This window comes from Mirounga angustirostris, unplaced genomic scaffold, assembly GCF_029215605.1.
Source record: "Mirounga angustirostris isolate CCGP_5_RB_7025 unplaced genomic scaffold, mMirAng1.0.hap1 SCAF_8, whole genome shotgun sequence".
Classification (NCBI taxonomy): Eukaryota; Metazoa; Chordata; class Mammalia; order Carnivora; family Phocidae; genus Mirounga; species Mirounga angustirostris.
The window spans coordinates 20228047-20251335 of NW_026991716.1; the positions used below are offsets into that span (position 1 = coordinate 20228047).

Consider the following 23289-nt stretch of genomic DNA (forward strand, 5'->3'; position numbering starts at 1 on the left):
GGGCTCCCTGCTCCTTGGGAGCCTGCTTCGCCCTCTGCCTCTCTCTCTCTCTCTGTCTCTCATGAATAAATAAATAAAATCTTTAAAAAAAAAAAAAAAGAGTCTCTTATGGTTTGTCTCCCTCTCTGATTTCACCTTGTTTTATTTTTCCCTCTCTTCCCCTACGATCCTCTGCCTTGTTTATTAAATTCCATGTATCAGTGAAACCATATGATAATTGTCTTTCTCTGACTGACTTATTTTGCTTAGCACAATACTCCCTAGTTCCATCCACATTGTTGCAAATGGCAAGATTTCATTTTTTATGGCTGCATAATATTCCATTATATATATATACCACCTCTTCTTTATCCATTCATCTGTCAATGGACATCTGGGCTCTTTCCATAGTTTGGCTATTGTGGACATTGCTGCTATAAACATTGGGGTGCACATGCCCCTTCAGATCACTACATTCATATCTTTGGGGTAAATACCCAGTAGTGCAATTGCTGAGTCATAGGGTAGCTCTATTTTCAACTTTTTGAGGAACCTCCATACTGTTTTCCAGAGTGGCTGCACCAGCTTGCATTCACACCAACAGTGTAGGAGGGTTCCCCTTTCTCTGCATCCTCACCAACATCTGTTGTTTCCTGACTTGTTAATTTTAGCCATTCTGATGAGTGTGAGGTGGTATCTCATTGTGGTTTTGATTTGTATTTCCCTGATGCCCAGTGATGCGGAGCATGTTTTTCATTTGTCTGTTGGCCATTTGTATGTCTTCTTTGGAGAAATGTCTGTTCATATCTTCTGCCCATTTCTTGAATGGGCTATTTGTTCTTTGGGTGTTAAGTTTGGTAAGTTCTTTATAGATTTTGGATACCAGCCCTTTATCTGATAAGACATTTGCAAATATCTTCTCCCATAGAGTGGGTAGGTTTGCTTTTAAATACTCCAGGGAAATGAAAAGATGGCAGAGTTGGGGAGGCGGGAGGTTGGAGATGGATGAAAAACTGATGGAAAAATATTGATGATTGTTGAAGTTAAGTGATGGGCACACAGAGGTTCATTATACTCCTCGCTCTACTTTTGTATGTGTTTGAAATTTTCTGAAATAAAGAGTTTTGGTTGTGCTCTTTGTTTCTGAAATGCAGAAGCATGTTCCAGAAGGCTCACTTCTCATTCTCTAAGGAACTCTAGGCCAGCAAGACATGGTCTGCTGTGGCTAAGTTTGATGGCTCATATGTCCTCTACTGCTTTGTCATGTGCTTCTCTTGTGGCCCTTCTGACCCCTTGCTTTTGGTTCATCACACTTCTGAACTTCCTGTTGCTCCTTTCACTTCCTGACCTCCTCCAGCTTGAGACAGGGTCCTTGACCCCAGCTTTGCCTACTGCCAGGCTCTAGCACTGTGGGTATTTAACTGTCAAGTGCAAAATGTGTCATGATCCTAGAAGCCTTTGATAAGGTACACCCAAGTCAGGGATTTGATCAGAGGGAACAGACAAGAGTCTAGTTAACAGTGCTGGGGTTTAGGGTTCAGGTTAGGCTAATAGTAATGATTCCTCAAGGTCCTCCTAGAGCCCATCTTCAGTAAAATAGGAATCTTTTTATAAAAATAAAATATATTTAGGGGCATCTGGGTGGCTCAGTCAGTTAAGCGTCTGCCTTCAGCTCAGGTCATGATCCCAGGGTCCTGGGATTGAGCCCCAAGTCGGGCTCCCCCCACTCAGCAGGGAGCCTGCTTCTCCCTTTCCCTCTATAGCTCCCCCTGCTTATACTCTTGCTCTATCAAATAAATAAATAAAATCCTTAAAAAATAAAAATAAAATATTTTTAAATCAGTAATATAGAAGATATCCTTTAACTGTTATTATATAATAGTTATAAAAAAACTGAAATACTATCCTAAAACATACCATATACTTCACTATACTTTACTATATATATATATATATATATATATACATACTTTACTATGTATATATGTATATATATACACACACATATACTTTACTATAGTACTCTATTATGTAAAACATTTATTTAATTTATTATTTTGGTAGTCTTTAAAGTTAGATGTTTATTTCTAGTCAAGGAAATACTCAGAAGGTAGCAGATTATTTTCATATTCATATTCATCTCCTATAATCATAGAATAAGGAAACAAATATGATGCAAGACAGAAAGTTACGACTCTAGGAAGAATGTTCTAAGTGAGCCAAAAGAAAACGATCACAACCCAGTGTATTATGGTTCCTCTGAACTATAAACATACCCACCAGTTCCTGGATTTGGACACAGTATTCCCTTGAGAAAACTTTCTAGTTAGGGGGTCTCTCTGCCACTGAACAGCCTCCTCCTGAGGAAGATTGTGGGCCGACTAGAACTCTAGTCACACAGATGGGATGGCTGTCCAGTCAGGTACAATGCTTGCTCCTCAGTTTCCCCAAGGAGATGTCAACCTTACCATGTTTCCTTGCTCTCTCAAGCACCCTGGGCACTTACGTTATGGAGGGATGCAAAGTCCCCATTGTCATGTCCCAGGACTAGGGTGTGGAGATTTTGGGGCGGCCATTACTGTGCCTACCACACCCTATTCCTCACCTTCCTGGCTTCGATTTTCCTAAATCCTATTCTGACGCTGGTATAAGAAGCAATGTTTGCACTACAGACCCTTGCTGTGGGATCTAACATCAGCCTATTCGCTGACCAACTCGGAGCTTGTTTAAGGGCTCTTCGTCCCTGATGGATTATCTGTGCAGCCGTCTCCTGGTTCTTGGAGTGATGCACAGTAGAAAACACAGCTCACTTCTTGGTCAGATACACATGTCCCCCCACACAGAAGAACCGCTGGTTTTTTATTCTTCTGTTCTATTCCTTGTTTTTGTGTTGGTCATAAATTCATTTCACTGCTTAATAAGGAGTCACGACCTGAGTCATGATTATTCTCAGAAAGCTGCTGTGTGGAACATGCTGGCTTGGCCTTCACAGAATTGCTTTTATGAAGCTGAGGTTGGTGTTATGCCCTCAGCAATCCTAGGAAACCTCTTTCTCCGTTTGTTACAGAGAGATTGTTGTCTCACTTAGTGCCACGGGGATGAGAACTTCCTTTGAGGCCTCAGACCTACTAGGAAAAACTTGTCTTTAGAAACAGGTGTGTTTTTATCACATGAATAATGAAAATCATGTAACTGGCCAGATTGCAGTTTTGTTTTAGCTACCGGGAAGCTCAGTACCAAACACATGGCACTACAGTCAGGCCTTCACCGTCTTCATAGATGCAGATTGTCCTTCACTTGTTCAGTACATTGTGGTTGAATTGTACTTAATTTATATTTTACTCTATGTATTTAATCACCTTTGTGTAAAGAATTGGGAGGTCAATCAATCAATCAGTCAATCAGCCAGCCTTCAGATGTCCCAGTCTCCTAGGCCGTTCATAACAATGATGGATACCTCTACTGTCCTGGTGAAATGTTATTTCTACCTTGACACACTTTCTCTCTAAGTTGACAGTAGCAGAGTGTAAGACAACCCCATATGAGGAAAAAGTATTAATGGAAGCAAAAAAAAAAATTTTTTTTCTTAGGAAACCTGGAATTATGAACTAGATAGAGCCAAATAGCTTGACTGTATTCCCAGGACACTTGTACCCCTCATTATAGAAGGCCTCAGTGATCCTACTAGAGAGGTGTGTGGTAGGTACAGTAATAGCCTCCCAAAGATCTTCATATCCTAGTCCTGGGACATGACAACGGGGACTTTGCATCCCTTGATAAAATAAGAAATCTAGGCACTTATGGCAAAAGGGACTTTGCAGATATGATTATATCAAGTACCTTGAGATATGGAGATAGATTATCCTGAATTATCAGGATGGGCCCAATCTAATCTCCTGCATCCAGCCATGTCAGAGAGAGATACGACTGAAGAATGTAAGAGACACAACATTGCTGGCTTTGAGGATGAGGGAAGGGGACCACAAGCCAAGGAAGGTGGGCAGCCGTCAGAAGCTGGAAAATCTCCCCTAAAGCCTTCAGAAAGGAACACAGCCCTGCTGACACTTAACTTTAGCCAAATGAGGAGACCCCTGTCAGACTTCTAACCTACAGAACTGTAAGATAATAAATTTATGTTGTTGTAAGCCACTAAGTTTGTGGTTATTTCTTACAGCAGCAATAAAAAACTAATACAAAATGTGTTGACCTTATTTTTTTTCAGCGATCTGGATTTCAGTGCCTCATAATATATTAGGGCAGTTAATACATTATTAACTTGGAACTACGTCCATAAATCTAGAACATTGGGGGCCATAGCGGGGACCCAACTTAGGAAATCTTCTGCTGGAGGACCTCATGACTGAACACTGACACCTGGACTGAGGGCCCCTCATCCAGCCCCGGCAGCCAGCTGACTTCTCCACCTCTCACTCCACTTCTCAGTGCTTCGTCCACACAGCGTAGGAAGCAGCTCTCCAAGAGGACTTCTTCCTCTACTCTGGTCAAGTGGACAGGGCCAGACATGGGAACTGTTCCTCTGCCTTACTCAGACCTACCCTTGAAGCCTGCTTCTTCAAGATGATTGTCAAGGCCCATCACCCCGGCTGTGGATCTGCCTCTGTGCTGCATGTGGGCAGACACCACAGGAAAGGGGGTGCTGGGGAGATGGGGGAGCATGCCACTGCACCTTCAGTCAGCCCTCAAGCACCCTGGGGTGAGGAAGTCTTGTTGGACCTTATGTAAGGGCTTTGACGCTATCTTAAAAAGTACTTATTTTAAATATTTCACACCAAACCGTGTAAAAACTAATATAATAAATAGCCATGTACCTACAGCCCAGGTAAAGAAATGAAATGTGAATGTAGTTGAAGCTCTCTGTGTCCCTCTCCAGTTGCATTTTCCTCCCCTCCACCCAGTGGTAACCATGATCCTGAATTTAGTGTTTACCTTTACCATGAATGTCTATATTTCCTGCTTATATATTTATCTTTAAACAACGTGCATATTGTTTTACCTATCTTCTCTCTTGCATCTTATATATCCTTTTCTAAGTTTCCCGCCCTCAATCTTATAACTGCAAGATTCTTTTTTGTGATAGGTGTAACTATAACTTACTCTTTTTCACTCCTGTGTAGTATTTTAACATGTGAATAAATCATAGCTCACACTAGAACATTTCAGATACATCCAGTCTTTGTCCACACACTTTTACAGAGTTGAAATCATACTGTATGTAAACTGTTGAATTTTGTTTCAGTTAACATATCACACATTTTTACATGTTACTATGCTGTCCTTAGAGATTGAATATAGATTGTATATAATTTTCAATGACTGCATAATATTCCATAGAGTGAAAATAAAATAATTTTTTAGCCATTCCCCTTGTTGGATATTTGGGTTCTTTTTACTTTTATCTGGAGAGGTTTTTCCTTTGTGAGTTACTTCCTTAGAATAAATTATCAAAGTGGGATTACTGCTTTTAAAGCTATAAATAAGGGATGCCTAGGTGGCTCAGTCGTTAAGCGTCTGCCTTCGGCTCAGCTCATGATCCCAGGCTCCTGGGGTCGAGTCCCACATCGGGCTCCTTGCTCAGTGAGGAGCCTGCTTCTCCCTCTCCCACTGCTGCTCCCCCTGCTGTGCTCTCTCTCTCTGACAAATAAATAAAAACCTTTAAAAAAAATGCATTTAAAAAAATAAAACTATAGGGGCGCCTGGGTGGCTCAGATGGTTAAGCGTCTGCCTTCGGCTCAGGTCATGATCCCAGCGTCCTGGGATCGAGTCCCGCATCGGGCTCCCTGCTCCTTGGGAGCCTGCTTCTCCCTCTGCCTCTCTCTCTCTGTCTCTCATGAATAAATAAATAAAATCTTTAAAAAATAAAAATAAAAATAAAAATAAATAAATAAAACTATAAATAAGCATGTGGATCTTTATGTACACTATCAAATGAATTTTCAAAAGACTTAAACTTTACCTTGCAGATATCGGTGTGTTTGTGGTACTATTTCACCAAAATCTTCCAGTAATAAATATTATCACTTGAAATTTTTCTAAACAATTGGCCTTTCAATTTATACTTGCAGTAAGATGGAACATTTTTCAGTATATTGCTTTTACCATCGTATCTGTGGGACAGTCTCACCTGTAGATTTTATTATATGCACAGTTTAACAATTGTCATTTAACACAGGTTTTAACACATGCATTATATTTTCAAGGAATAGGAATTGTGATAGAATAAATAATATCCACTACGTGCAGATTCCAAACTGCTTTCCAAGCCAAAGTGTTTTAAATTTGTACAGTACATATTCCTGGGCCTGATACTCATGTAAAGATTCTTTTTCTTCAATTTAGCTTGTCCCCAAATCTGATTTCTCTTCTACCTTCACTTAGTTATGGCGACTGACTGAGGAGGCTAGAGGGGTGGGAGCAGGGGAGGAGTTTCCCAATGAGACCTGAGATCCTCACTGGGGTCAACAGAGGATGCCAAAATCAAAGGACTAAAACTAAACAGGGCCAAAACCATGCCGGAATGTCATGTGAAAGGCCTAAAAGGGAAACCACAAGAATTACTGACCAAATAGGAGGTCGGGGGGCAGTGGCCCAAGGCATAGTATCTATGGATCCAGAAATCTAGGGCCAGGTGCAATAGAGCCCAGGGAAGGCTTTTCTCTGTGAACTGTCTGGTGAATGGGAGTTCTGTCATCTGTTTGACTTATATCTCTTGCCATATTTTTTTTAAACTTTATTTGACAGAGGGTATGCACAAGCAGGGAGAGCAACAGAGGGAGAGGAAGACAAGCAGACTCCCCTCTGAGCAGAGAGCCGGACGCAACTCGGGGCTCGATCCCAGGACCCTGGGATCATGACCTGAGCCGAAGGCAGACGCTTAACAGAGTGAGCCACCCAGGTGCCCCTACTTCCTGCCATTTTAAGCCAAGGGCATAGAAAGTCACTTTACTAATGTTCAGTTTCTCTCCCTTCATTCAAATCTGCTTTCTTTTGGTGGAGACTTGGAGTGGGTTCAGATTTCCTAGCATTTGGCTCTGAAGCATTACAGCATCTCTGAGACATCAAGGGAAAGACACGACATTAAAGGAAAGCTTTCATTAATATTAGTCAAGTAGCCACATTCAAGGTTATTTTGTAATATCTTCCTTTACCAAAGGGAAATGTTGCCACCACCCCATCCTTTAAATTATTACTTAAATATTACTTTACATACTAAAAAGTACTTTTTTGGTATGCTTTCATGAAAATGTTTTAGACTTTTTCAGTGATTTGACTCTAAAACACTGTCTTCTAAAACTTTTCTATTTTGGGATATTTTTTTAAACTTTAAAATTTGAGCTCTTAATGAAAAGACAAGCCACAAACTGGGAGAAAACATTTGAAAAATCACAGAATTGATAGAGAAATTGAATCTAGAATATGTAAAGCACCCTCAAAACTTTGTAATAAGAAAATACCCAATTTAAAAAGTGGGCAAAAGGTGCACCTGGATGGCTCAGCAGCTCAAGCGTCTGACTCTTGATTTTGGTTCTGGTAATGATCTCAGGGTCGTGAGATCCGTGCTCACCTTGGAGTTGGCTTCAGATTCTCTCTCTCCTGCTGCCTCTGCCCCTCCCCCAGTCATGTGCACGTAGTCTCTCAAAATAAATACAATCTTTTTTAAAAAGTGGGCAAAAAGATTTTAACAGATGCTTCACTAAAATGATACATGGATAGCAAACAAGCACATGAAGAGATACTCAGCATCATTGGGATGCAGGTTAAAACAACGAATACCACTACATACCTATTACAGTGTCTTAAAAAGACTGACCATACCAAGGATTGATGAGGACGTGGAGCAACAGCTCTCATACATCGCTGATGGGAATGTAAAATGGTACAGCCACTTTGAAGAACATTTTGGCAGTTTCCTAAAAAGATAAATATATACCATCAGTCTACTATTAGGTATTTACCTAAGAGAAATGAAAGCATATGTTCAGGGGTGCCTGGGTGGCTCAGTCGTTAAGCGTCTGCCTTTGGCTCAGGTTATGATCCCAGAGTCCTGGGATTGAGCCCCACATTGGGCTCCCTGCTTGGCGGGAAGCCTGCTTCTCCCTCTCCCTCTGCCCCTCCCCTACCGTTCGTGCACTCTCTCTCTCTTTCTCTCAAATAAATAAATAAAATATTTTTTAAAAAGAAAGCGTATGTTCATACAAAGACTTATACATGAAGGTCCCTAGCAGCTTTATTTATAATAGCCAAAAACTGAAAGCAACTCCAATGCTGATCAACAGATGAACTGGATAAACAAACTGTGGCACGTCCATATGATGGACTACTACTCAGCAATGAAAAAGGGATGAACTACTGCTACACATGCAATGTAGATGAATCTCAAAATTGTGTGGAACAAGAAGAGCCAGACAAGAGGAAATATTGTTTGCTTCTATTCTCTAAAATTCTAGAAAATACAGACTGATCACCAGTGACAGAAAGCAGATTGGTATTTGCCTGGGGGCTGGCATAGAGTGTGGGAGTCAGGGAAGACAGGCAGTCAGGAGGGAGGAATTACCAAGAGGCAAGAGGAGGGGTAGTGATGGATATGTTTATTATCATGATTGTGGTGATGGTTTCATAGTTGAATACATACGTGAAAATTTACCAAAACATGCTCTTGAAATATGTGCAATTTATCGTGTGTCAGTCATACTCTTAAAGCAGTTAAACTTTACATGCTTCAGCAGAAACTTAAAATTTTGATTCTTTTTCACTGTAATTCAAAAAACTGCTTTACAAGAGCTATTCCTTTATCTCTAAAACAAATATTCCTTAAGAAATATTTTCCTCTTCTTCCTTTAATTTGAGGTCAGCAAATTAAAACATTCAATCCAGGGCACCTGGGTGGCTCAGTTGGTTAAGCGGCTGCCTTCGGGCCAGGTCATGATCCTGGAATCCCAGGATCGAGTCCTGCATCAGGCACCCTGCTCAGCAGGGAGTCTGCTACTCCCTCTGGCCCTCCCCCCTCTCATGCTCTCTCTCTCTCTCTCATTCTCTTTCTCAAATAAATAAATTAAATCTTTTTTAAAAAATTCAATCCAAGGACTTAAAAGGGTTCTTACTTTGATCTTGAAAGCCATTAAAGAAATCCAAAACCTGCCATGAAGTCTATAATGAAAAACAGAAGTGAGAAGCAATTCCATAATGCCTCAGTAAGAGGTCATGAGATATAGGAAGCTCCCGGTGAGGAGTACAGGTGAGGAGAAGCAAAGGACTAGAGTGGGAAAAGCCCTACGCTAATGGATGATAAATATGGATTTTAGTTTTTTCACTTCTAGACATATCCTTTCAAAAATTTTTAGATTCTCTTCACCTTGATTTCATGTGTTAAATCATGTTAATAATAGCTATACTCCCTACCTTAAATAATGTGTGTAGTCAGAAGAGTAGGACCACTAACTTGGTATTGTCCCCATTAATTTAATAAGAGAGTAGGAATAAGGGGCACCTGGGTGGCTCAGTCCGTTGAGGGTCTCTTACTTTCGGCTCAGATCATGATCTTAGACTCGTGAGATCAAGCGTCCCATCAGGTTCTGCTCGTCCCTCTCCCTCTGCTCCTCCCCATGCTCACATGCTCTCTCTCTGTGTCAAATAAATAAATAAATAAAATCTTTTTTTAAAAAAAGTAAGAGGGGCGCCTGGGTGGCTCAATCAGTTAAGCATCTGCCTTCGGCTCGAGTCATGATCCCGGAGTCCTGAGATGGAGCCCCACATCAGGCTCCCTGCTTGGCGGGAAGCCTGCTTCTCCCTTTTCCCCTGCTCCTTCTCTCTCTCTAGCTCTCTCTCTCTCTTTAAAATAAATAAATAAAATCTTTAAGTAAATAAGAATAAGAAAGTTGCTATTTCTGCTGCAAATTTGTTTTGCCATTGCTTCTCCTAGGGGATTTCACTACAGACACATAAGTATATCTAAAACAGAAGATTGATGGCCATTCTTTAACATTGGTATTTTTTTTTATCTTTTTAAGGATTTTATTTATTTATGAGAGAGAGAGCGAGAGAATGAGTGGGGGTGGGGAGAGGCAGATGGAGAAGCAGGCTCCACGCTGAGCAGGGAGCCCAATGTGGGGCTCGATCCCAGGACCCCGGGATCACGACCTGAGCCAAAGGCCGACACTTAACCAACTGAGCCACCCAGGCGCCCCTTAACATTGGTATTTAATGGGGACATTTCTGTCATTTTTCTTCTATAATTGATTTGAAAATTAAGGTAACTGCTAAGGGAATTTGTGAATACCCTTTCCTGATAATTAATCCAAGATGTCACTTTTAGACATAAAATTTTTAATTCTTATTTTTTTTTGCAAATAAACATTGAATCTTAGTCAGAATGTGACATAAGAGCTGAACCTTTTTTTTATAACTTGACATCATTAATGCAAGTTGAGAATATTTATCAAACCTGAAAATGCATCATCAAGTACATCAGTGCTTTACTTCAGAGACAATCAAATATATTTATGCATTGGTTATAAATGGATAGAGCATAAAAAAAAAGAAGGTAGTGAAGATTTGGGCTGATATTTGTATTCACTAACAAGTGTTAAATTATTTGCAAAGCTGTTTCATAATATTAAATTGGAGAGAATTATAACTAATTATAAAATTATAATTTCTGCTTATCTGTTCTAAATGCAGTCTAACTAGGATTAGCATCTATTGATTCACTTATGGTACAACTTGGTTTAAGAGAATCTTGGAATAAAGTTTAGGTCACTGTTCTCATTTGTTCTCAGTATATGGTTTTCATGACAGTTTCCAAGTTAGTATTTTTACTGATGTTTCTCCATAGATTGCAAAATTGGGAAATATTCTAGAGTCAAAAGAAGACCACTGCAACAGACTCATTGAAGAAAATGACAAGTATCAAAGACATTTAGGCAACTTAATAAATAAGGTACAAATTTTCTTATAGAAATCTTTGTCTTTAAAAACGATGCCAGGGTGCCTGGGTGACTCAGTCTGTTAAGCGTCTGCCTTCAGCTCAGGTCATGATCCCGGGGTCGAGTCCCACATCGGGATTCTGCAGGGAGCCTGCTTCACCCTCTGCCTCTGCCTCTCTCTCTCATGAATGAATGAATGAATGAATGAATGAATGAATAAAATCTTTTAAAAATAATAAAAAAAAAATTAAAACTATGCCAAATACTAAAATAATAGAATTTTGGTGCTACAAAGGATCTGAGGAATGATGGAACATATTTATATTGATTCCTTTTACTTCTTTAATGACATTATAAATGCTCCCATTAGCTTTTTTAGCTGACACCTAGCAAAGAACATTGTGTGTATCTTTACCTCTGCCATCAGCAATTTCAGGTCTTAGTATTGCAACTTCCTTTTGAGACTAATTATAAATGTTGCCAACCTAACATTGTAGTTTACCTCCTCAAAGCTGCATTAACTTTAACCAAACAGGCTCTAACCCTCAGTGGATACATCCACCACTTGTGTGGAAGACAACTGGATTATAGTTGACCCACTGAGATTGTCCACTTTCTGACATTTCACTCCTTCATGATGAGTAGGCACTTTATAATTTTATTTCTATTCATATTCCTGATTTCAAACTGTAAGGAAGATGTTTTGCCTACTGTAAAACTACTGGTGGGAGTCACATAATTAAATGTCAGTGTGTAGAGATTTTTTTTTTAAGCAAAAAATAAAAATTCTACAATTTATCAGAGAATAATTTTTAGCTTCTTTTTTCAAGGTTACCTCATATGAAGAAATAATCAAATGTGCTGACCAAAGACTCGAGATATCCCACTCCCAGATTGCATAGTAAGTTGAAAAAGCTTAGTTTTTAATTTTGTAAACATTTACTCATATTTTATTTTGCTCTCTGGCTTGCCAAGTTTCTGTTCTTAGACTCCTAGGAAGAGGAAAATAGTGCAGTTTTTATAAATTAAGACTTTTTTTTTCAGTAAAAGAGTCTGTTTAATGTCTGACTACTTGAATAAGTGGATTTTCATCTTCCTTTCTCAGAGCTCCCTTTGATTTCAGCGAGGAGGGAGGTGATGGAATTAGTGAGAGATATCCAAAAATTTCAGAAGATATTCCATGGTATTCAAGTAAAATAACCTTGCAATGCTTAGACTTTATCCACAAAATGTTTTTGAATTCACACCAAATGAATCATACATGTACGTTTATCAAGAACCAACTAAGCTCTCATTAGAATGAGATTCAGCTTGAAAATACTCCAAAATTTTTAAATTCTGCAAATTTTTTCACTCATTATCCTCATTTCCCATATGCTCTTTCCTCATCCTTCCTGCAGTTTCATTTATACTGTGCTGACTAGCACTAGAGCTTAAGCAAAAGGTCTAATCTTACATAGAAAGATACCCCAAATATGAACTTTCTATAGGGTAACTCACCACAAGATAATTGAAAGACAGTGTGGATATTTGTACCTTGGGAAGTTTGTTTTTGTTTTTCACTATTATTTCTAAGCAAAATGAATGTTAAAACAATTTTCTGGTTTTTCAGACTGACATTGACAAGTTTTAAATTTGGAGGAAGGAGATGTTATTATACACTCAAGAGAAGTAAAATAAGGCTCCTCCTTAACTTATTACCAAGAAAACTCAGCCAATGTTCAATCATCATGGGCTCATAAAATATAAAAATAATGAATAACCTAATATTTCTAAAACAATATCAATCACTCAGGCCCTATTGCTTTGCCCCAGTTATTTTAAAAATTCAAATTGTTTTATTAAACTTGTATTTCAGAAAACTGGCTTACCCAGTTTGTGTTCAAGAAGAGACTTGACATCTGAGTTCTATAAATTGTACTAAAATGGTTATCAACTTTGGCTGCTTATTAGAATTCCCCTGAATGTTTTTTAAAAAACATCCAATGCCCAGACTCTACTCCCCAATCCAATAAGCTAAAATATCACATGGGTTCTGGGCAACAGTGTATTGTCCAGGAGATTAGAATGTCTGGACAGTTAAAGAACCCCTGCCGCAAATCGTGTGAATTGATTTAAGTGATCAGGATTGTCATCTTTTTAATCAAATATAGTCTATTATATTCACGAGGATAGTTTTTAATTACAGTGAATTAGCTTTGATCTTATTAAAAGGTGTAAGCTGCCTCAAAAATTATCGAATACATCATTAGAGAAATGTTTCTTTCAATTGGTCTAGTGTATTCTGTTAAAATTTAGGGGCATTTGAAGGATCTTTCTTCAAATATTTTCACTGGATATTCTGTAAGTTTTCAATTTACATGCCTTGGATCTTAGAAACAGCTGCTTCCTTATAAAAGCCCTGAATGGCATATGACTTTTCTAAAAGACTAAATAAAAGAAGGAACCTGGTGAGGTCCATTTTGTACATGCAGTCAGAGTAATCTTTGTGAAATATTAATCTGATCATGCCCCTTAAAACACTTTTAGTGATTTCTTCCATCGCTCTTATTTTTTTTCTTTCAGTTTTTTATTTAAATTCTAGTTAGTTAACATACAGTGCAATAGCAGTTTCAGGAGTAGAACTTGGTGGTTCATCACTTACATATAACACCCAGTGCTCATCACAACAAGTGCCCTCCTTAATGCCCATGACCCATTTAGTCCATCCCCCCCCACCCAACTCCCCTCCAGCGATCCTCAGTTTGTTCTCTATTGTTAAGAGTCTCTTACAGTTTGTTTCCTTATGATTTCACTCATATGTGGAATTGAAGAAACGAAACAGGTGAACATATGGGAGGGGGATAAAGAAGGGTGGGGGAAACAAACCATCGCTTTTAGATAAAGGCAAAAATTCTTAACATGGCCTACAAGTTTTTTCAAGATACAGTTTCTTCCTGCCTTTCCAACCCCATCTCACCATTCGAATCCCCCCTGCCTTGCTTTCAGCCACACTGGAGATATTATAGCTTCTCAAATGCATCACATTCCCTTTTGCCTCATGGTGGTAGTATAGGCTGTTCTACCTGGAATGCTCAGGCTACCCGCACCCCAGTTATCTCCTACTGTCCCTCAAATCCCCACTCAAATGCCCTTTCCTCAGAGATACATTCACTTTCTTCCCAGTCTGAGTAAAGCAGCTTTTCCACAATGCTGCAGAGATTGAAGTCATCATGCATCTCTCCCCCAAACATTGCTTTCTCTGTTAACACCTGTAGCCAGATCAGTTTCAGATACAGAAATCCCTGCTCCATACATTCCTGGTTCAGGAATACTTTTCTATGAAATTTTAGACTTGTTCTCTCTACCCTACTCCCCATGACATCTATGACAACATCATGGTGAGAGGTGGATCCTCTCACAAAAATATCCCAGTTCAACATATACAGATGGCCAACAGGTATATGAAAAGGTGCTCACATCACTAATCATCATGGAGATGCAAGTCAAAACCACAATGAGAAATCACCCCACAGCTGTTAGAAGGGCTATTATTAACAAGACTAGAAGTAACAAGTGTTGGCTAAGATGTGGAGATGTGCACTGTTGGTGGGAATGTAAATTGGTGCAGCCACTGTGGAAAACAGTATGGAAGTGCCTCAAAAAATTAAAGATACAACTACCATATGATTCAGCAGTTCTACTTCTGGGTATTTATTCGAAGAAAATGAAAACTATCTTGAAAAGGTATATGTACCGCCATGTTCATTACAGCATTATTTACAATAGTCAAGATATGGAAAAAAACCTACGTATCCATCAGTGAATAAATGGATAAAGAAAACATGGTATATGTATGCAATGGAATATGATTCAGCCATAAAAACAAAGGAATGCAGCCATTTGTGACACCATGGATGGACCTTGAGGGCATCATTCATTCATTTATTTATTTATTTATTTATTTATTTATTTATTTATTTATTTTTTAAAGATTTTATTTATTTGAGAGAGAGAGAGAATGAGAGAGAGCACATGAGAAGGGGGAGGGTCAGAGGGAGAAGCAGACTCCCTGCCGAGCAGGAAGCCCGATGCGGGACTCGATCCAGGGACTCCAGGATCATGACCTGAGCCGAAGGCAGTCGCCTAACCAACGGAGCCACCCAGGCGCCCGAGGGCATCATTTAAATGAAATGAGTCAGAGAGAGAAAGACAAATACCATCTGATCTCCTTTATATGTGGGATCTAAAACACAAAACAAAACAAGTTCATAGATACAGAGAATAGATTAGTGGTTGGTGTGGGGTTGGGGAGGGTCAGTGAAATGGGTAAAGGGGGTCAAAGGTACAAACTTCCAGTTATAAAATAAGTCCTTGGGATGTAATGTACAGCATAGTGACTATAGTTAATAATATTGTGTTGCGTATTTGAAAGTTGCTAAGAGAGTAAATATTAAAATTTCTCATCACAAGAAAGGAATTTTTTGTAACTATATGGTAACAGATGGTAACTAGACTTACTGTGGTGATCATTTCACAATATATACAAATACTAAAACATGTTGTACATCTGAAACTAATATAAAATGTTAGTCAATTATACCTCTCTAAAAATTATTTTAAAAACCACAAGTCAGATTGCACTATTTTAAAGTGCTTTAAATCTTTGAATAGCCTCCCCTCCACACTCAATATAAATGCAGACTCCACTACAGCTTCTAAAACCCTACATAATCTTTTTTTTTAAGATTTTACTTATTTATTTGAGAGAGAGAGCATGAGGGGGGGGGAGTCAGAGGGAGAAGCAGACTCCCTGCTGAGCAGGGAGCCCAATGTGGGACTCGATCCTGGGTCTCCAAGATCATGACCTGAGCCAAAGGCAGTTGCTTAACCAAATGAGCCACCCAGGCGCCCAACCCTACATAATCTTACCTTGTACTGTTTCTCTCTAACCTCATTATTCCTTTTAGTTCCTAGAACTTGTCAAGACTGCCCTGTTTCAGGGCATCCACTCTTGCTCTTTCTTCTGCCTGGAATGTTTTCCCCTGAGCTGACATTCTATCCTTCTCGAGCTTTAGTCTCTGTTCAAATGTCACCTCCTCAGAGAAGGCCTTCTACGACCACACTATCTAACATGACCCTTCTTCCAGTTCCTTGCTGTCACAGAAATACATACATACGTACATAATACATACTCAATGAACAGGATAGACAGCAGATTGGTCGCAGAACAAGAAGGAATTAGTGAGTTAGAGGAAAAAAAATCCATACACTGTATCACACAGACACACATGAAATAAAGGTCAAGTGAAACAGTGCTCAGAGTAGAAAAATCCAAAATATCTGAAATTTTAGAAAAAGAATAGAATAGTGGAGAATAAACTATGGAGGATTTTTCAGAATAAGGTTTTAATCTGAAGGGGATAAATGTAAAGAAACCAAGACCTCGCAGTGTTGTTGTGAAACTAAAGAAAACTAGATAAAAGGCTATCTTAAAACCAGGCTTAGAGGGCGCCTGGGTGGCTCAGATGTTAAGCGTCTGCCTTCGGCTCAGGTCATGATCTCAGGGTCCTGGGATCAAGTCCTGCATTGGGTTCCCTGCTCAGTGCAGAGCCTGCTTCTCCCTCTCCCTCTGCCACTCCCTCTGCTTGTGCTCTTCTGTCTATCTCTCTGTCAAATAAATAAATAAAATCTTTATAAAAAAAAACAAAAACAAACCCAGGCTTAGAGAAATGAGGTACCTGCAAATGAAAGCCAGTTTGACTGACAGCTCTCCTGTTGATAGCAACAATAAAAGCCAGAAGAGAATGGAATACCATCTGCAAAGTGCTGATAAGAATCAGTGCCAACTGAGAATGTTTTAGCTACTTGAACTCTTGAAGAAATGCAGATGAGATACAGGAATTTCAGACAAAAACATAGATCATTTACTGACAATAAGACTTTACTATTGGAAACTTCAAAATGAAATGAAAATGGAGAAATGACAACAGGTGCAGCAGAGATTAAAGAGATATAATAAAAACTTTATACTAATGATTTTGAAAAATTAGGTGAAATGCAATTTTTGTAGAAATATTTTTATAGAAAAAAATTTTTTATAAAAGGTTTTTTTAAAGATTTTATTTATTTATTTATTTATTTATTTATTTATTTATTTATTTATTTATTTAAAGAGCTAGCGAGCAGGGGTGAGGGCCTTGACCTGAACTGACTGAGCCACCTAGGTGCCCCTACAAAAAAAATATTTTCAGATTGACTCAGGGAAGAAAGAAAATCGGAATTACCATTAAGCATATTAAAGCAGTTTTTTGATTAATAAAAGAAAGAACAAGAACCATATGATACTCTCAATAGATGTAGAAAAAGCATTTGACAAAGTACAGCATCCTTTCTTGATCAAAAGGGGATAGAGGGCACATACCTTAATATCATAAAAGCCATCTATGAAAAACCCACAGCGAATATCATTCTCAATGGGGAAAAACTGAGAGCCTTTCCCCCTAAGGTCAGGAACATGGCACGGATGTCCACTATCACCACTGCTATTCAACATTGTTATTAGAAGTCCTAGCCACAGCAATCAGACAACAAAAAGAAATAAAAGGCCTCCAAATCGGCAAAGAAGTCAAACTCTCACTCTTTGCAGATGATATGACACTTTATGTGGAAAACCCAAAAGGCTCCACCCCGAAACTGCTAGAACTTATACAGGGATTCAGTAAAGTGGCAGGATATAAAATCAATGCACAAAAATCAGTTGCATTGTATACACCAACAACAAGACAGAAGAAAGAGAAATTAAGGAGTCGATCCAATTTACAATTGTACCCAAAACCATAAGATCCCTAGGAATAAATCTAACCAAAGAGACAAAGAATCTATACTCAGAAAACTATAAAATACTCACACTTTTCCCAAGCATTTAATAAACAGATAAACCCAATCTTAAGCAAATTATTTCAAAAGATAGACAAATAATATAATCTTAACATTAAAACCAGACAAGGACAGCCTGAGAAGTAAATGATAAGCTAATTTCATCATAAATATGCAAAAATTCTAAACAAAACTTATAAACAAACTGAACCCAGCAATGAAAGAAACAATAGTGCATCCTGAGCAAATTAAATTTATCACAGCAATGAAAGGTTCAACGTTAGAAAGTCTATTAAAAATCCACCACATTAAATGATTAAGGGAGAAATTATTTCAGTGGGTTCAGGAATTCTACACCAGTATACATTAAAAGTTTTTTTGTTTTGTTTTGTTTGTTTTTTGGTTTGGTTTCTTTTTTTTTTTTTTTTTTTTTTTGGAGAGCTCATGACAAAAATACAAGTAAGGGAATCTTCTACTTTTTGATTAAGAGTTATGTTCCCATCACCTTCCCCCCAAAAAAAATCAAAGCCAATATAATAATCAACTGAAACACTCCAAGTATGTCATCTAAAAATTAGGAACAAGATGAATAAACCCATGGTTGTTGCCAATTCTATTTAGCAATATCCTAGCAGTCCTCACCAGTGCCATAAGAAGAAAGAAAGAAAAATTGTAGGGTCGCCTGGGTGGCTCAGTCAGTTAAGCATCTGACTCTTGGTTTCAGCTCTAGTGATGATCTCAGGGTTGTGGGACTGAACCCCACTTTGGGCTCCGTGCTCAGCACTGAGTTTGATTGAGATTCTCTCTCCCTCTGCCCCTCCTGTTCATGCTCTCCCTCTCGCAAATAAATAAATCTTTTTAAAAAAAGAAAGAAAAGTTATAAAGATTGGTCTGAAGGTAACAAAATTGTTATTATTTTCCAATGATATAATTACCTACACAGAAAGCCCAAAACAATCTACAGATATATTACTGATATTTTTAGTAAAAATGACAATTAAAAGAAAAAGTTCCAAAGTCAACCGAATTTCTGTACATGACCAACACACTGTAAATAAATGCAAGCTTTAAAACTCTATTTATAATAGCAAACAAAAGTTCCCTACAAAAAATGTGCATGAACTTTGAGAAGATATGTTCGTCCTTATTGGAAGATTAAAGAATAAGTAAGTGGAGCACAATAAAATATCCATGGAGTAATGGGTTGAAAGTTGTAATAAAAAAAAAGTCTCAGTTCATTTCCTGTCCTGGCCTCCCATCTTCTCCAGCCATGCTACCTTGTTATTCTAGGTGATCTTCCACTTCATTGTCTATCCATCATGGACTGTACTATATAGGCTTTAAGGGCACTTATCAGTGTCCTTTACATTAATGTATTCACTATTTACCACCCATAGAGTACCCCCTGAGTCCTCAAAGAATATCTCCAAGGCCATGTCTCTTACAGAGAACACTGGATTCACAGATAACAGTTCCTGCCCTTTCATAGCAACTGTGGTTTCTACCCACGTGAAGTCCCCACAAATGTTTTTCCATGCAAAACCAAATCAGAAGTCACAGAAAATCCCAGAGTGTAAATTCATAACCTTTCTTCCTAATTCCATTATAGTCTGAGTACAGGGTGATCAACAATATTTGCTTGGCTTGAACATGCTATTAAAAGTCCATGGCTTGGGGGAGCCTGGGTGGCTCAGTCGGTTAAGCGTCCAACTCTTGGTTTCGGCTCAGGCCATGATCTCAGGATCATGATATCAAGCCCCGTGTCAGGCTCTGCACTCAGCACAGAGTCTGCTTGAGATTCTCTCTCTCCCTCTCCCACGGCTCCTCCCCCCGCCAAATAAATAAATAAATAAAATCTTAGAATCCATGGTTTAAATACCTTGATCACAGAGAATATAGTGAACAATGGTTCACTGCTCTATTTATAGTCATAATTCCATTGTATTTCTTTGACTTTTTTTCTTTTTTAATGAAAAAGGGTTGGCATGAGAAAAAGGAGAGGTAAAAGTAAAGGGCAGAACAATAATTATGGCATATAGAAAACATGGCTCCCTACAAAATATCCGAGTCCTAATCCCTGAAGCCTGTGAACGCTACCTTATATGGGCAAAAGAAAGGGGGAAGTCAGCTCTATGTGAAGTAATCCTATTAACGTAAGACAACATATTAAAAATTAAAAAGGAAAAAGCATGTGATCAGACAGAAAAAACATTTCACAAAAGCCATTCCTGATACAAACTCCAAACAAACTAGGAATAGAAGGGAACTCATTCAATTATGAGCAGCATCCATAGAAAAAGTACTGTTAAAAATCATACTTAATAATGAGAGACTGAATACTTTTTCAGGATCAGAAATAAGACTTCTATTTACATTGTACTGGAAGTTCTGCCCAATGCAATCAGAAAGAACTAAAAGACATTCAAGTTGAAAATGAACAAGCAAAAATGAATTTGTTTTTTAAATGACATGATCATCTGTGTAGAAAATCTGATGAAATCTACAAAAAGCTACTAGGACTATTAAGAGATTAACAAAGTTGGGGGGCACAAGATCAATATACAAAAATCAATTGTATTTCTGTATACTGAGTCTTCCATAGACATTTGCATTTGAGGTGATGACTCCTGCAAGAGAATTTCCTATCTCTGTGGTGGGCTGAGTAATGGCTTCCCAAAGAGATACAAGTTCAATTCCCTGGAACTTGAGAATGTGCCCTTATCTGGCAAAAGGGACTTGGCAGATGTGATTAAATTAAGGATCTCGAGATGGCAAGATTATCCTGGATTATTCGGGGGAGCCCGAAATGCAGTCATAATTGTTGTTGTAGGAGGGAGGCAGAGAGAAATTTGATGACAAGAAGGCAATGTGATCAAGCAAGCAATCAGGCAGAAAAGGCGATGTGCTGACAGCCAGGCACCAAGGAATTAGGGCTGCAGCCAGACATGATGGAAAAGGCAAGGCAAAGAATACTCCTCCTGAGCCTCTAGAGGGAGCACATCCTTGCTGACACCTTGATTTTAGCCCAGTGCCTCTGATTTCAGACCTCTGACCTCTCAAATAAATATGTGTTGTTCCAAGCCAAGGTTGTAGTAATTTGTTACAGCAGTCACAGGAAAGTAACAAACTGTCCCTGGATGGGAAAGCAAGTTTGGGAAGAGACTATTTTAATTGAATTTGACCTCCTAGAGGCAAAAAGGGAACCTGCTGGTATCTCTCTTGTTGAAAGCCATAAAAGTAAAACACAAGTAAATCTCTAACAGGCATCTGAGTGCTATGATCCTTCCTATGACACTATTACACATTTCCCCATGTTAAAGCAGCTCACAGTTCAGGGGCTGTGTTTTTAACATGTTACACACACCCCCAGGATGATGTTGAGTTTCTTCATGGGGAATCAGGGAACCAGGGATCAGTTCTCTACCCACTGTCTGTGTAAATGAATAGAACATTGAACTGTCACTTTATAGGTTTACTACTGTCTACTTTCCCTCCTCACTACTGGAACCCCTAAAGGGAGAAACTGATTAAATTATTGGAGTTGCTAGGAAAGAATCCCAAATTGTCAGGGTGCCTGGGTGGCTCTGTCGGTTAAGCGGCTGGCTTCGGCTCAGGTCATGATCCCAGGGTCCTGGGATCGAGTCCCACATTGGGCTCCTTGCTGCACGGGAAGTCTGCTCTTTTCTCTCCCTTTCCCTGCTCCCCCTGCTTGTGCTCTCTCTCTGTCAAATAAATAAATAAAATATTAAAAAAAAAAAAAAGAATCCCAAATTGTCGTATGGTGAGGTAGATGGATGAGAGACTTTGACAAAAAGCCAGATTTGCCATTTATATTCATCTTCTCAAATCCTCCAGTGAGTCCAACAAAATATCAGTTTAGAAAAGTCAATTTTAGTCATAAAATTCTATTGTTTCTCCCTCCAGTTTAGAAGAGAGAAATAAACATTTGGAAGACTTAATTAGGCCCGGAGAGAGAGCAAGAAAAAAAACCACAGTAAGTTTTTCTCTTTTTTTCTAAATAATAATGTCTTTAACTTTAAAACATAAGTATATAAATAATACATCTTTTCTCCTTCTTTTAATTTAAGATAAACTATATGCAAGTGCTTGGTATTTTGCCTAGCATAAAATAGTTGCTTCATAAAAGTTTTTTGTAGAACTTGAATTGGAAAGCCAGAATACCTGCCCTCGTGGAACTTACAATCACCGCTAAGGAAGATATCATAAAGATTATGAGCTAAGATTTTTGTCTACAGCAAAACAGCTTATATATGTATTTTATGACCAGATTTTCTTATACTAATGTTAAACTTACCATCCATTATTTCTGTAGATTTGATACTACATGGTATGTGCACAGACCCTATGGGGTTGATTAAGACCATAGCAGGATGTTAAAATGGGGTTCTTCGTGGCCTAGTCCTTGAGGTGTTAATAAAACAGTTGCCAGTTCTTTTTCTTTTTTTTTAAAGATTTTTATTTATTTATTCATGAGAGACAGAGAGAGAGAGAGGCAGAGGGAGAAGCAGGCTCCCAAGGAGCAGAGAGCCCGATGCGGGACTCGATCCCAGGACCCTGGGATCATGACCTGAGCCGAAGGCAGACGCCCAACCATCTGAGCCACCCAGGCGCCCAAACAGTTGCCAGTTCTTAAAGTGAGAGTGAGTTTCCCCTGTGTGCAGAGTTTCTGAAGGAAATTTCAAAGAACCTGTTTCATGACTCATATCTCTTGGCCAGATCCAATATATAAAAAGAGAGTAGGGAAGACTGGAGAAGAAATTTCTTTGAATCTGTCATGTTGTGGACTCCCATTGCCCCCAAATGATTCTACCTCTTTTATCTAAAGCCTGGCGAGAGGGTTTCTAGAAGATCGCCTGGAGAACTTTGATCTGCATTTCCTAAAAGTTGGGAAACAGGGGATCAGTGATGCCCCATGCCTGAGAAAACTAAAGCAAACTGTGGTAGCCCCACAGAGGGGCCTGTTTTCTCTGAGTTTGTCACCAGGACAAAAGATGTGTGTGACAGTTTGTTAAGAACCAAGCAGGAGGGAGTTGAGTTATCTTGGGCTCTGCCCAAAGCCGCCTGGAGGGACACCAGCAGCAAGAGCCTGGAAGGGAATGCCAGATTCTTAGGGGCTGATGAAGGACTATCAAGTGACCACCAGAAGAGAGATGCATCAGCCTCGGTCAAGGGCAACTATAGGACACAGGTCCCTCGCCATGGCAAGCTCCGCAGAGAGAGAATCAGCTTAGCTACTTTCCAAGCTACTTTCCAAGCCCAGAGACTCAGAAGCCACTAAGCCAAGTAAAAATGTCCTATCCCCTTACTTCTTCTCCCTCCTCCTGCAAATGGAGAAGGTGGAGAACCAAGAGAGAGCGGAAATTGACTTCCAGTGGCAGGTGGTGTCCACCAACTACAAGGCTTAGCTTAGAGAAGGGGATGAGAAATCCTACTTTTGAATGACGATTAAAGGATTAATATTTAAGACTGGACATTCTGCTTATTGAATTGA

The 23289-nt window shown here is 39.0% G+C and overlaps 1 protein-coding gene across 2 annotated transcripts in view; it reads left to right on the plus strand.

Annotated features, from left to right (window-relative positions):
- Positions 1-23289, plus strand: part of CAGE1 (cancer antigen 1) — a 54842-nt gene that overhangs the window by 30350 nt on the left and 1203 nt on the right. Inside the window, exons 7-9 of one of the 2 annotated variants that reach the window (XM_064597198.1) lie at positions 10829-10933; positions 11750-11820; positions 21702-21771. In XM_064597198.1, coding sequence (XP_064453268.1) covers positions 10829-10933; positions 11750-11820; positions 21702-21771 — 246 coding nt within the window. Of the gene's footprint in view, positions 1-4201; positions 5854-10828; positions 10934-11749; positions 11821-21701; positions 21772-23289 lie in introns of those variants that run through there. The other variant, XM_064597199.1, reaches the window with a different exon arrangement.